We start from the raw sequence: 13239 nt of genomic DNA on the forward strand, positions 1-13239 counted from the left end.
AGCCTAACCGGTCCGAATTTCTTTCGGCTTCAAAAGACTTTTTGACCAGAAGTGGTACCACTCCGTCAAGCGGCACGGAGGTCTTGTCGGCACGCACCTAAGGATATGTGCTACAATCTGACACCGAGAGTCTAGCTACTGAGCAGCATAAGGAATACATCACGGTGGACAGAAATATGGAACAACGAAATATAAGAACATTCCCAACAATACATCGAGTCCCGATCTTACGATTAAGTCAAGTTTCCACTACCTAGTCGATATTCTCCTTTACAGTCTCTTCAAACAGCTTGTTTGTACAGCAAATCAGAGTATTCAACACGATGTCAACCATGATGATCCAACAAGTTTCTAATGCAACACCGGCCGTTGGCAATGGGTTCACGTCGTTCAAGACGATGCCCTTTGCCGAGCGCTTCAACAAGTTGCAAATCCCTGCAACGGCCCTCACCGTACGCACTCATCCGCTCACGGACACGGTAGCCGACGCAGTAAACCAATTTTTTCTCGATACTTGGCCATTCCCAGGCGAGAAGGAGCGAAAGAAGTTCATAGGCGCTGACTTTCCCCGTTTTGTCTGTTACTACTTCCCCAATGCTCTCGAAGACCGCCTTCGACTCGTTTGTGAGGTTGTAACTCATCTGTTCATTGTCGACGATATCATTGAGGCCATGTCGCTCAAGGATGGACGGGCTTTCAACGATAAATTGATTGCTCTCGCAAGGGGAGAGGTACTTCCCAACCGCAATTCGCCTCCCGAGTGGTGAGTTTCTGTTTACTGGGTCTAACGACGATAGACAAACACTGACCAGAGCGGTTACTGTTGATGTAGGATCATGTATGATGTCTGGCAAGGGATGCGTAAATGTGACAAAGAGTTGGCCGACGCTATGCTTCAACCCTGTTTCGACTTTATGAACTCTCAGACGGACCCAAGACGTCTCACTAAGATGAACTTGGAGCAATACCTCGAGTATCGCCTAGACGATGTTGGCAAGGAGTAGGTTTCCAACAACCTCAATGCATATTAGAAGAGACGAAAAGAGAAAGACATGATAAGTTTTACGTATTATCAAATTTACTAACATCTTCACTAGATTCCTAAGCGCCCTGATCTGCTTCACGCAGTCCATCCATCTAACCAAAGAAGAATGGGCTCTGGTAGATCCCGTAGATAAGAACTCAGCAAGGCACATATCGGTGATCAACGACATCTGGAGCTACGACAAGGAACTCCGGGCCGCAGCCACGCTCAAGCAGGAAGGTAGCACGATGCTAAACGCTGTCGATATCTTAGCCGACGAAGCCTCGATGCCAGCTGAGAGCGCCAAGCGCGTTCTTTATCAGCTCTGTAGGGAGTGGGAAATTGTGCACGAGACGCTTGTTGCCGAGATCCTCGAAAAGCATGACTCACGCCAGCTACGGGCGTATTTCAAGGAGACCGAGTACCAGATGTCAGGGAATGAGTGCTGGAGCCGCTTGACTTTGCGATACTCGCAAATTCATTGATGAGCACGTCTGTTGTTCGTAACTTTGGCGATTACGATATACGCTTGAATTACAATAATAGAATGGATGAATGAAATATAGATCATATGTACTTCATTGATTAGCTTTTTCATTTGATATGCTTCAACTGTAGTCTAATCGATGTGCTTAACAGTAGATGTGAGTGAGTTATACCTCGTTCTTAGAGAGAAGTGGTGAATGGATATGGTAAATAAGTCGAACCTTACGCATTGGATGGGACCACAACGTTTATTATAGAAGGAAGACAGCTCTGAGCAATAGTAACAGTTCTTCTATATTTGGTTTTGTAATCGTCTGTCGTTGTTGATAGCCGCGAAAGGACCTCTTAGATTGCTCCCTGTAAGTCACCCGTACCCAACTAGCTTGTTCGCATATGACACCAGCAACCGCACATCATGAGCTGATTTCACCCGTATCTATCTCTGCACCTCTTTCTCATAGGTGAAGGGCAGTTGGTGATGTCTTCTCTTGAGTATCCGACGCTCCCTCCTCTTTTGCAGGTACAATGTGACCTGGCCACTTCGCTAGGAATGTACAGAAGAAAGCCACGCCCCATAGAGCGATACTCAAAATCCATGACGCACGGAGACCATCTATGTAAGCTTTCTTGATTCCAAGCAGCGTAGCGCCGCTGAAACGAGCACTTAGATCGTATGGCCCAATAGACAGAATCTCGGCTGGAGTAACCTCTGGCGCATAGACTGGCACCTTTTGTATTAGAATGTTGTTTATAATAGCAGATGCTGCGCTGATCCCTATTGAGGCTGAGTAGAATTGTATAACTAGGAATATGAGAACAGAGATTAGTTGTTGTAGTCTGTGAAGGCGATATAGTCATGAAAATGTGAGTATGATGCCAGGGGCCAAGAAAAGAAATACTCACCCAGCACAGCTGCAGTGCCAACTGGCTTGTCCGCTTGCTTATTGACAATGCCTGCGACAATGGGTGGAATCTGGACTATCCAACCAATTCCGGCACCCAACAAAAGTTGATATCCTATCTGTTTACCAAGACTAGTATCGATATCAAGAGTGTAGATTAATCCACCAGCAATGGCTGCGGCACCTATGCCGGTGATTTGAAACAGCGTGTATCTGCCGTATTTTCCAAAAAGAACGGAGCCAAACAAGCTTGCAACAGCTTACTGAAAGTCAGCAAGATGCTCCTTATTGCCTGTACATAGGAGATTCACATACATGTCGAACCAATGATTGGGATTGTTCTGATTCCACTCTCGCCTGGTGTTAGCTCCAAGGCCGCCTGAAAGTATATGGGAAGGCTGTAAACAATGGCGAAATAAGCCCCAAAATAGCTGATTTAGAAAGATTAGCAAAAGCACGGGAGGCTCTAAACCTTTTGGTCTGAACATCAACTTACAAGAAGAGCACAATGCCGTTAACCCACATGTCTCTGTTTTTGAAGAGACGTACTACTATCAAAGCTCTTTCTCCTTGCCAGAACTCGTTGACGACAAAAACAATAGTCAAGAGAATCCATGCGATGAGTGTTCCGATGATAGTAGATGAGTTCCAAGCTCTCTCCGTGCCACCCCACGTCAGAGCTAGGAGGTAGCTAGCTAGGGCAGCAGCGAAGAGGATAACTCCAAGAGGGTCGAAACTGAGGGCTATGTCCTTGATTGAGTCCTTATTGGCCGTCTTGGCATGAGGAGGTGTCTTGAAAAAGAAGAAAATGATAAAGATAGGCACACCCCCGATAGGAAGATTAATGTAGAAGCACCAGCGCCAGGTCAAATGGGGATCAGACGTGAATATACCACCAAGGAGCGGGCCTATCACGCTGGCGATACTATTGAATACGTTAGAGTCAGTAATTGCCGGATAGCGAAGGGATTCAGCTCATATTTCGGGAGTCGAGCAGGAGCAATGAGACCCGAAACCTGCCTAAAAGAGAGATAGATGGCTCTAGGGAATTCACCTGAAGATGGTGCCAATCATGCCTATAATTAGAGGCACCTTGTCGGCAGGGCTCACGTAACCAGCGATAGAGTAACAGCCGGAGAGGATGCCCGCGGCCCCAGCTCCTTGAACGACTCGGCCCACAATCAACACTGCACTGCTCGGCGCGATGCCGCCAATCAAGCATCCGATCTCGAACACAAGCATGGATGCCAAGAAGACATACTTCATGTCGAAGTACTTATATGCTTTACCCCAAAGCGATTGGAAAGCCGAGTAGGCAAGGAAAAAGCTTGAGCCATACCAACCCGATTCTGCGAGAGAATTGAAGTTACTCGTAATAGCGGGGATTGCCGTTGCGATGATATTCTGTCGGTAAAACATATTAGCAAACATTTATAACGGTGGCAGGACGGCGATGTTCCTTCTGAAGCCTAAATCGACACCACTACCCAAATAGTGAAGCAAGGGATCGATGTATAGCAATCGGTGTTGATTTGTGTTTAACTGTAAGTTCCGTTGATGGTATTTTCTTTCTCGTAGGAAACTGGCTTGTAATGGGATGGAAGGTATCGTGGGCTTATAACCACTTACGATATCGAGGCCAGCCTAGTAGAGAGAAGGGTTAGAAGACGATACAGGTTTGCAAGACATGGAGGGGCTAAGGAATACTGACGAGGAATATACCCAGCAGGAGGCCGGTTACAATAATCGCTTGACGCCAAACGGAAGGATACGTGATGGCAACAGTGTCAGAGCTCGTATCAGACGTGGAATCGGGGTGTCTCTCTTGGGCGTCAACCATGAGAGCCTCCCGAGGAGGCTCTGTCTTCATCTCCATTGCCGTAAAAAGGTACTAAGTGCTGTAGCTGTACAGTAAGTAGTCAAACGTAGGCAGATCGAAAAAGGCTTTACTGCAGAACGTATGGTAACTGAATCGACTAGAACATGTTCTACTGCTTGCCTACACAAGAAAAAAGATGAAGTAGACAGCTAGCTCCGAGGTGAATTTAAAAATATTAGAATTGCTGCCCGGGATGATTTGGTAAGACATCTTTGCAAGTGAACCGGGCCTGTCCCATATCTACGTACGTTGACTTCACTGCTCGGGTGCTTTGGGGGGCCGCATGTACATAGTAAAATTCCGTGGCTTGCATACCACCTTATCAATGACAACTACCTGGCAACTTACAAACGCTCTGAAACAAGCCAATAAGGAAAGTCTCCGATGCCTAGCTAGGTAATTTAGATCCCCGGAATCTCTCGGCATTGGGCAGTAAGTAGGGCAGTCGAGCAGGGGTTAACCAAGGAACCCTAAAAAAGTACAACACCCCCGGCTGCAGAATTAACAATCAGAGGTACTAAGGAACCTACCGTAAAAAATCACGATAACCCCCCGACCCCCCAGCGCCTGAACCCTCAGTTCCTGAAGTCTACTGCTTCCAAGTGCTCCCTGGTTCGAAACCCCATATCGCCGCCGCCAACATGTTTCTGCGACGCAGAAATGCAGCGCATTATGGGTGGGTTCATAGAAAATTCTAATTATCAGTCTCCAATAATGTCATTAACGTCATAATTGACATTACCTGATATGCTGAAGACGGCGCACACTCTCGTGAAACACTGGAGCGATGTTAATGGTTGCCTGAACGCCAGTTCACGCCTAGACAGGCGGATGCTCTACTCCATAACAAGGGTGGTCTTGTCTAACTATGAGATAGCCGTCAGATTAATGTTATCCTCAGCATCCATATCATTATCGCCCAGTTGTCGTCGCAACACCAGTGATACTACCACTAGAGCCGGAGAGGATAGTTTGCCGAAGGCTGTGATTGGGAAATTGGAGCTAGACCTGGTGGAGAGGGCCATCGTCGTGCAAAAGGCTGTGAAGCACTCGGTTCTGCGCCTCACGGCGGTGCTGCAGGACATAGAGGAAGAGGCCGCACTTGCGACGAGGAGCAATGAGGTCGAGTGCCCACTGCCTGATAGAGGTCTCCAAGAGCTTATCGCGAGGTTATTCAGATTACTAGGGACTGAATCAAGCATGTGCTTGTGATTTAGATTGATTACACCCGAGGGTATCGAACGACATTGTATTAGAGGAACTGAGATACGATTTGATATATGTGCTGAAGGCAAGAACAAGTTGGATTCCACCTTGACTTGTCATAAAAACACCATTGCAGCCTGTAGAGACTCCATTCTTCTAATTAGATCGTCTAGCAAAGTGCCCGCTACTGCATGCAGTACTGAAGTGCTCCCTCCCCAGTCAAATGGGTCTCCCGACGTCTGTCCTCTTCTCTGCCCTGCCCATGGATTCGTTTGCTTGGCGGCATGCAGAGCTTCCAAAGCTCTTAGCATCCTCTTCACGCGCAGCTTAAGGATTTGCCCCAGCGCATCAGCCTTGGCCTGAGCTTCCACTGCGCAGTCTCCTAGGTATAGTTCGCAGTACGAGTCCATTCCTACAGATACGCACGGTTTTTTCGTGGCGCTATAGAGAGACCGCTGCACGCGGCGCGCCGAAGGGTCCGACGTCTCCGAAGTCTTGGACCAGATGAAGTCGGTCGCTTGATCCATGCTCTGTGTCGATTTGGTAACCTGACGGAACATTTCTTCGAGAAGGGTGACGACACGCTCCGCAAATAGGGCGAGGCTAAGAAAGACCGGCCGGTCCGTCGCTGGGCATGACCTCGTTATGATGGTGCTTTGAGGTTCAGACTCTGTTGGTAAAGGGGGATTTTCTAGAGAAAGGCAGGCTTGGTGGCCGGCGCATGCGAAGAGCCAGCAGTGAAGATGGTTAAAGTCGCGCTCAGCCTCAAGCACAAAATCAATGGTAGGCGAGGATGTAGTCTGTGCAAGCGCCTGCTCGAGCTTCGTGGTCCGCGCCAGAACTTCTGTGTACCAATCTGACAGAGCGTGAACGGCAGTGCTCACAGATATCGCTGGGGCGGAAACACTGTCCCCTCGTATATCTGCCTTAATATGAGCTATATTAGATGACATAGGTGAAGCATGACGATCTGGTATCCAGGCATTTTCCACAGAATGGAACAACAAATCCTTTCCCACAAGCGAAAGAGGGAAAGTAGGAGCCGCTTCGCACCTATTTGTTGGTAAAAGGACATCCCCTCTCAGCTGACTAGCATGTCCATATAGAGCTGTCGCCGCTACGGAGGCTGGACTGCCATCTCCTTCATCGACGCTCATTTCATAGACGCGAGAAGTTGCATCGTCGTGCTTCTCCATGCGCTGAAAATTCCGTGGTCTCCCGATGCGTCGCAGCGGGCTGTAGATGCACGTAAATTGCCGCCGTGCGCAACGCTTGCAGATTGGATTGTCCCGGCTGCAGCGGACTTTATTATTCTGGCATTTGTCACATGCCTGGCGAAACTTGACTGATTTGCACAATTCCATGGCCGTTGCTGAAGCCATCATTGTATTACGGTCGTCATTGAAAGTCCAGCTTCTGTCGCCGGAGTGAATGGTATAGTTTCATGGCGCGGGAGGGTGGCCGTGAAATGCCAGGATCTGTCGGCAGTGTGAGCCTATCTCACGCCGTCAGGTTCTGTTCTGGTGATTAGATCTCATATATTGCTATGCTTAGCTCGATCCACTGGTAGGCCTAATCACTCATGTAAGAGTATGTAAAAAGTGTAAAGACAAAATGTCGTAAGAAATCCGAATAAAATAAATGTTTAACAAATGTTAATTATGAGATGTATGTTTTCATAGTACCTCCTTATCGTACTATACCTTAGACTTATCCTTAATAAATACATCAACTGCAATACTTATATTTCAACTCGCACCGTTAAACAATCCCTGCGGTATTCAAGCTGGATACCCTCGCTGTGTTTAGCATATGATGGGTGCGTATTTGTGCCCTTGAAGCGGGTGCCGTGGAAGTGATGCACGCCCTTGGCTTTACCTTCAAACACTTGCTCATGCACCCGCCTTCTATATTTGTTGCGTCTCTTCTCGTCTGAGTTGGCTGCGCCGCAAGCGATTAATACGTATCCGACCGATTCGTCCAGACGAGCTAGATTCCCTTTGACCTCGATCTTGTTATTTGGGTCATCAACCCCACGGTAGTAGATTTCAATCACTTTGTCGGTTACCGATTCAGCTATGGTATGCATAACAACGACCTGGGATAATTCGGTGACCCTATTGAACAAAGTAACATCCCGAATAGCGCTCTCGAGGAAGTCGGCTACCGATTGCCAATGCCGAGCCCAATCCTGCGCCGAGGATTGTCAAGAGTAGTACATGTGATCCCATTAGATTATCTAGAAGTCTAAGTTACAATACAGTTATCTGGCTGGATGGAGGTCTTATATACAGATTCCCAGCATTCCAGTATGTGGAACGCAAGTATCACCGCCTTCCCTTTCTGACAAGGATGCGATACCAGCTCCCTTCAGCGAGTATACTAAGCCAATATATGGAACATACTCTACAGCAACTTCCTTTATAATTGTAAACCACTAGGGTGTTAGTTTAAGTTAATAATAAGTATTAAGCATGTTATATGTAATAATTAAACACTTAACTTTTTAACTATAGTTAGCTAATAAATCAACTTTATATAACATACTCCACAAGCGAACCGGGTTGCCTCCTGGAGGGCTGAGATCGATGGGGGTATTAAGGTCCGTCCCCATTCCTAGCGCGGAACGGGTGGTATCGACGAGTCCGATACCGCGGATCTCTGACCATGCTATTCTGTCTATGGTTGCAGTTAGCCCGGTCAAGTACAGATAGGTTACTGAGTTTGTCAAGAATCTCCAGTCTGGGATGTTGACGCCGCCGCAGAAGACCGAGAGCTCCTGCGCAAACGCAACCTCCTGGCAAATCCACGCGCGTCGGAACCATGCACGTCTCGAGAATGCGAAGACACACATGAAATCCGACGATAAGATGGGTGGTAGTCCACGATCAAGAAGCTCGCGCTCGGCCCCCCTAGCACCTAGTTCTCGGAGAGAGTTCCAGTCTCCTTCAAACGCAGCTAGTTTGTAGAGCAGCGGAATAGCAATCCGAGAGAAACAGTCCTCTTCTCCAAGCCAGATATATACTCCCTGCGACTTGCTATAGATATCCCCCATTTTCGACACCTGTATGTTCTTCTCATCTAAGTCATTTTGGTTTATGCAGATTACATCAATCCAAATCTCGCGGTTTTCTCCGGACCTTCCCTCGAATGGAGCGTGGATTAATCCTTCTCGCCAACGACAGAGAAATCTGAAGAGGTTCTCTGTGACGTGCAAAGCGTTTCCATTGCAGGTGATTGGCACCGTTACTTGCAACAAAGGGTCGTCGAGTTGTGACTGCGTTTTGCGCCGCTCTTCTTCTGTTCGAAATACGTTTAAAGGGGGTCCCCACGTGTACGAAAGAGCCCCGTAGCTCGGGTTATCGCACAGATCCACGGCGCGCATAGACACATCTCTGTTATTATTCGTTGTTAAATTGACACGGACCAACCGAATGTAAGACCTTCCAGGTAGTGGGACGTCATTATAGTCGTAATTTAAATAGTGCTGAGGTGCAGGACAAACGGGCAGTGGTGGCAGGTCAAATGGCTCTGGAAGGCGAAGTCGTGGGAAGATCTTTTCGGTGTCCTCGATCTCCCTCATGAGTTCAGGATACTTGTCGTAACCGTTGACCTGTCGTGCTATGGGATGAAGCTGGAGCAGTTCGGAGTGAAGTGCGCCGATATCGTGTCTTGAAGCACGTAAAACTTCGTTGAGGTTAGCCCGAAGACCCGATCGTTCTTCTCCGAGTATGATCTCTTCTGATACAAGGACTTCAGCCTCTCGGACAATATTGAGCACACGCGGTATAATGCACTGAAGGTCAAATTCTTTCTCTGTTTGCTCGTCGCTTTCTTCGGTCGGGGGGCCATTTACTTCAGCACCTACAGCATGTACAAATGCCCTATAGAGACAATCTGGTCGTTCGAATAGCTGCATTGCTAGAAATTCTTGTAGAAGCGACATGGTTGTGTAGAGTCGTTGGATGATGAGTGGTTAGGAGTTTCTGTTAGCTATTGAGGTGTCTGTTACTAACATTATCCTACTGGCATAATAATCATTATGGATGGAATACTAGTATATTCAACGGGCCGCACCGAAAGATGCTTGCTAAACTGGGGGATAAGCAACGGCACTGTATTAATACCCAATGATTCAGGCTCGGAGAAGAGTATTACCCAGCGAATTGATATGGTGGGTGTCATTCGGTTCGCTGCTCGGGGAACACAACAGTACGGCGCTGTCTAGACTCAAAATAGAAACACAGGTCGTAATAGATACTCAGCTCACTACAGTCGGACAGAAATAGATATTGTTAGACATATATACTCTATACTTATAGCTACCATGAATAAGCGATAGCTGTTCAATTGACGGCAGCGTTGATTATCTTTTTCTTTTTTTCATAGTGTTAAAACGTAGTAACCGGGTGAGCTAGTGCCTCGGAAATAGTGAGCTGGAGACTCAACCATATCGACCTTTTCGCGCTGGACCATGAAACTCCTGCTATCATACCACCTGGGACGGTAACAGCTGGGGCAACTGGGTGAACCCAGGTGGTTATCTCACGAGCGCGATCAAGGCTGTGTCCTGGGGCCCTAGACGGATCGATCTGTTCGGCCGAGGAGAGGACTTGGCCGTTTATCACAACACGCGCGACTCAAGCGGGTGGTATCTGTCACAGCGCTGCCCCTACTGTACTGGGTCTTGACTTGTTGTTATTGCGCAAGGAGAGAAGTTCTAACTTCTACCTTTAGGTCTTTTCTAGGCTTATATATGCTGAACCCGCTACATCAGAGGTTAGGTTTAGGTGGTTCCGTGACAGCATCAATAGATGAGTCTTGGTGGCAACAAAGCTAGATGGGTGGGCGAACAGCGACATTAGAGTCGTCAGTCGGGGCCCGAATCTACTCGACTTCTTTGCCCTTGGCATCGACAAAACCTGCCTTCACAAGTCGTGGAACGGGAGTAACTAGGTAGAGTCCGTGGACCAGCCTTAAAAATAGCTTGGGACCTATGTGCGCCGTGAGCTGGGGCTTGGACCGGCTTGATCTCTTTGCCAAGGGCCCATTTAATGAGCTATAGCATAGATGGTGGGACGGCACGACTTGGTATGGCTAGGAGTCTCTGGGAGGCACCATCATAAGATCGAGTGTTAGATATATTAACGTTATCATAAGTCTATTTACTTGTAGACCTAAAACTAAACTAACCGCCGTTATAAAAGCAATTTAAGTTAGTAAATCTAGGGTGACATGGAAACACAGCCCATCTTAGCAAACCCACCTCAATAGCATGAAACATGCCGTAAACAGCATCAATAATTTTCAGTCTTAACGATGAATTATTCGGGTCCCTTGGAAATATTTTAATCCAGCTTCGTTCCTTTATCCCCCGCTTAGTACTAACCCGGCTAGTCTAGGTAGCCCCCTTGCAACGATTCTCTACCACTAATCCAGCTTAATGCAGCTAAGTGGATATCCCACCAATCCACCTCTGCGCGCATTGCCGCCTCAATGAATTGCATCCTCTTTCGTTTTTGATTCTCCCGATTCCATGATGCCCAACCCATGATGGCATCAACGCCAGGTTCAAGCTTTAGCGACAGATCTGGTGCGCTTCACACAGATACGAACGACAGGAAGACGACCCGTGCGATCCTCCCGCCCTCCCCGTCGACCGTCCGATTCACCGACAACTCTGACATCGACGGCGACAGCGACAGCGACCTCGACGGTGCGACCGAAGCGTATAATATCATTTGGGATAGCTTTTGCGGGCTTCCAACGCGTGACGCCTATCCCAGTTTTTTCCTCCCAGATCAGCAGGCGTACGACAGGCTATGTGAGAAGATTTCGGAACACGACGGCCTCCTCTCGTACTTCAACGAGTCGCTACGAAAGGACTGGAATGCAGAGACGGGCATATTAACGCTGCGACTGATGCCTAGTCCCATGCATGAGCATTTCCAAGACTGCCTTATTGACGCGATTAAAAAAGAATTGAACCGTATCGCTACCGAATACCCATCACTTCGATCTTTCCGTAACAGCATTAAATCATGTGCACACACTGATTTCGGCGGCTCGACGCATTTGGTGAAGTCGCCCGATGGCCAATTTTCATACGTCGGAATCTCCCAACCACAGTTGGTGATAGAGGTCGCCTACAGCGAAGCCGAGAGAGCTGCCATGCTGAAGTCGAAGGAGTATTTTATCCACAGCCCAGGCAAGGTCAACGCGGTCCTTCTTGTTGACATCGATTATGCCTTGAAACCAAAGCGTCGGGAAGAGAATCATTCCCATTGTGGCTCGTTATTCCTATGGACTGCAAGGAAGCACGAGGGAGTTCTCACCGTCCAACGTACAATCAATTCAGCAGTCTTTCGGGACAATGGCCATGCTACCATGGGGGAGCTTGTTCTCCCGTTCGAGTTATTCATTCCACGTGATCAACAAGATAAACTACCAGTTCGCGATGTCGCATTACATTTGAGCTACGAAATGCTCGCAGAGTTTGTTACTGATGCCGAACAACGACAACTTCTAGCCGACGCAACACCGGCGCCTCCTTCCCCAACAGAGAAGATTATGTTTCTTGACGAGCATGGGGTTGTTATGAGCGAGGAAACTCCACCCCAAGGCGTCAAGCGCAGGAGAGGAATGTCCCAATCAGAGCTTTTCACTAGAAGTACAAGATCAATGAGTCGGCCTAGGAGGTCCCCTCGTTTACGCTCTGCTAGCCAGAATAGATAAGCCTGACTTGGGAACGCATAGCAACGGAGATCTAGCATCCTAATGACTAAAAACGACGTTGAGAGCTCTGTCTCATTTGAAATCTAGCGGGAATTGTTTTAGGTCTGCATAGCGTTGGCGTTCAAAGAATTGGGATGGGAAGTATTTATGTATATATGTGTGTGTGAACTCGTCTTGGTATCCAATTCAATACACGTGGTGGAGAGCATCCACCCAGGGCGCTTTATGACCTGATGATTTTATATTATACACACACACACCATATTCTATCTATCGTGCATCTTTTCTCTTCTGTGATGATATTAACATCACTTGGGTACTGTTGCGGACGTCTCCCTTAGTCGCAATGGCGACTAGGTAGAATGGATAATGGGTTAACTCATCTTGGGCGAAGGGTAATAAGTTGACGTTGGGGAAACGCCTCGCTAGGCTGCCCGTGTTACAGCAGCTATGGTAAAGACCAATATAGCTAGAGTCATCCCGCTTCAGTATCAAGTATTTTAGCAATACATAGAACATCTATCTTCTTACGTATTTGCAGCTATGACTGCTTTGAGTATCGAAGGCAGGGGCTTTACAAGTGCTTTAATCATTCGCTATTGTGCTTTGCTTGGTAAAGATACAGCGAGAATGTGACTGCTAGAGTGAGCAGCAGTTCATTTTCCCGTTACTGTTGCATATAGATCCTGCCAAGGACCAAGATAAATCGCCTCGTTTTTAATCCCAGGTCTGAGGGCAATAAAAATACGTATACCTTCTCAAGCGGCAAGTTACGATTAAGCTGTTCTTGCAGCTGTTGCTTTCCTTGCCGCATTGAAGATTCCTTGGAACATAAGCATAAAACCGGAAAAACATATTGCAACACTCTAACCGGAGAGTTAAAGCTAGTGACGACGGTGTATGGAGGGCCATTAGTGCCACTTCCGTTAGAAATGACAAGGTATGAAGATAGCAGTTGTTGTATTAGACTAGGTATCTTCCCCCCCTTATTATATAAGTGGTACCTG

At 47.5% G+C, this 13239-nt stretch overlaps 6 protein-coding genes across 6 annotated transcripts; 3 read left to right on the forward strand and 3 right to left on the reverse strand.

Annotated features, from left to right (window-relative positions):
• Positions 1 to 398: 398 nt before the first annotated feature.
• Positions 399 to 1509, forward strand: F5B22DRAFT_637022 (Aristolochene synthase in complex with 12,13 Difluorofarnesyl diphosphate; the record flags this gene model as incomplete). Its single annotated transcript, XM_047977374.1, has 3 exons — positions 399 to 763; positions 833 to 1000; positions 1098 to 1509. 3 exons carry the CDS (start codon positions 399 to 401, stop codon positions 1507 to 1509), a joined length of 945 nt encoding a protein of 314 aa, XP_047830022.1.
• A 247-nt stretch (positions 1510 to 1756) lies between these two features.
• F5B22DRAFT_228403 (putative gliotoxin efflux pump) lies at positions 1757 to 4550 on the reverse strand. The gene is made up of 7 exons (XM_047969820.1): positions 4124 to 4550; positions 4042 to 4056; positions 3467 to 3816; positions 2909 to 3337; positions 2728 to 2843; positions 2414 to 2671; positions 1757 to 2312 (listed from the first exon to the last, which is right to left on the reverse strand). Exons 1-7 carry the CDS (start codon positions 4286 to 4288, stop codon positions 1966 to 1968), a joined length of 1680 nt encoding a protein of 559 aa, XP_047830023.1. The 5' UTR covers positions 4289 to 4550; the 3' UTR covers positions 1757 to 1965.
• A 273-nt stretch (positions 4551 to 4823) lies between these two features.
• Positions 4824 to 5558, forward strand: F5B22DRAFT_228410 (uncharacterized protein). The gene has a single exon (XM_047969822.1). The coding sequence runs from the start codon at positions 5039 to 5041 to the stop codon at positions 5501 to 5503; it is 465 nt and encodes a 154-aa protein (XP_047830024.1). The 5' UTR covers positions 4824 to 5038; the 3' UTR covers positions 5504 to 5558.
• F5B22DRAFT_228409 (uncharacterized protein) lies at positions 5559 to 7060 on the reverse strand. The gene has a single exon (XM_047969821.1). It carries the CDS (start codon positions 6880 to 6882, stop codon positions 5614 to 5616), a length of 1269 nt encoding a protein of 422 aa, XP_047830025.1. The 5' UTR covers positions 6883 to 7060; the 3' UTR covers positions 5559 to 5613.
• Positions 7061 to 7238: 178 nt separating this feature from the next.
• Positions 7239 to 9710, reverse strand: F5B22DRAFT_656689 (heterokaryon incompatibility protein-domain-containing protein; the record flags this gene model as incomplete). Its single annotated transcript, XM_047979982.1, has 2 exons — positions 8058 to 9710; positions 7239 to 7688 (listed from the first exon to the last, which is right to left on the reverse strand). The coding sequence occupies exons 1-2, from the start codon at positions 9441 to 9443 to the stop codon at positions 7239 to 7241; spliced, it is 1836 nt and encodes a 611-aa protein (XP_047830026.1). The 5' UTR covers positions 9444 to 9710.
• A 1304-nt stretch (positions 9711 to 11014) lies between these two features.
• F5B22DRAFT_610515 (uncharacterized protein) lies at positions 11015 to 12772 on the forward strand. Its single transcript, XM_047975208.1, has one exon. The coding sequence runs from the start codon at positions 11048 to 11050 to the stop codon at positions 12230 to 12232; it is 1185 nt and encodes a 394-aa protein (XP_047830027.1). The 5' UTR covers positions 11015 to 11047; the 3' UTR covers positions 12233 to 12772.
• Positions 12773 to 13239: the final 467 nt, after the last annotated feature.

This window comes from Xylaria bambusicola, assembly GCF_022495145.1.
Source record: "Xylaria bambusicola strain CBS 139988 unplaced genomic scaffold F5B22scaffold_26, whole genome shotgun sequence".
Lineage (NCBI taxonomy): Eukaryota > Fungi > Ascomycota > Sordariomycetes > Xylariales > Xylariaceae > Xylaria > Xylaria bambusicola.

What these genes read in the sequence shown, in the direction of transcription:
- F5B22DRAFT_228410 (XM_047969822.1), top strand. Translation starts at nt 5,039, where the DNA reads ATGCTGAAGACGGCGCACACTCTCGTGAAACACTGGAGCGATGTTAAT.
- F5B22DRAFT_228403 (XM_047969820.1), bottom strand. Translation starts at nt 4,288, where the DNA reads ATGGAGATGAAGACAGAGCCTCCTCGGGAGGCTCTCATGGTTGACGCC. An exon ending in ATGATTGGCACCATCTTCAG is followed by an intron (nt 3,338 to 3,466) that starts GTGAATTCCCTA and finishes CGTATTCAATAG; the next exon opens with TATCGCCAGCGTGATAGGCC. An exon ending in TGGCACTGCAGCTGTGCTGG is followed by an intron (nt 2,313 to 2,413) that starts GTGAGTATTTCT and finishes TCATATTCCTAG; the next exon opens with TTATACAATTCTACTCAGCC.
- F5B22DRAFT_228409 (XM_047969821.1), bottom strand. Translation starts at nt 6,882, where the DNA reads ATGATGGCTTCAGCAACGGCCATGGAATTGTGCAAATCAGTCAAGTTT.
- F5B22DRAFT_610515 (XM_047975208.1), top strand. Translation starts at nt 11,048, where the DNA reads ATGATGGCATCAACGCCAGGTTCAAGCTTTAGCGACAGATCTGGTGCG.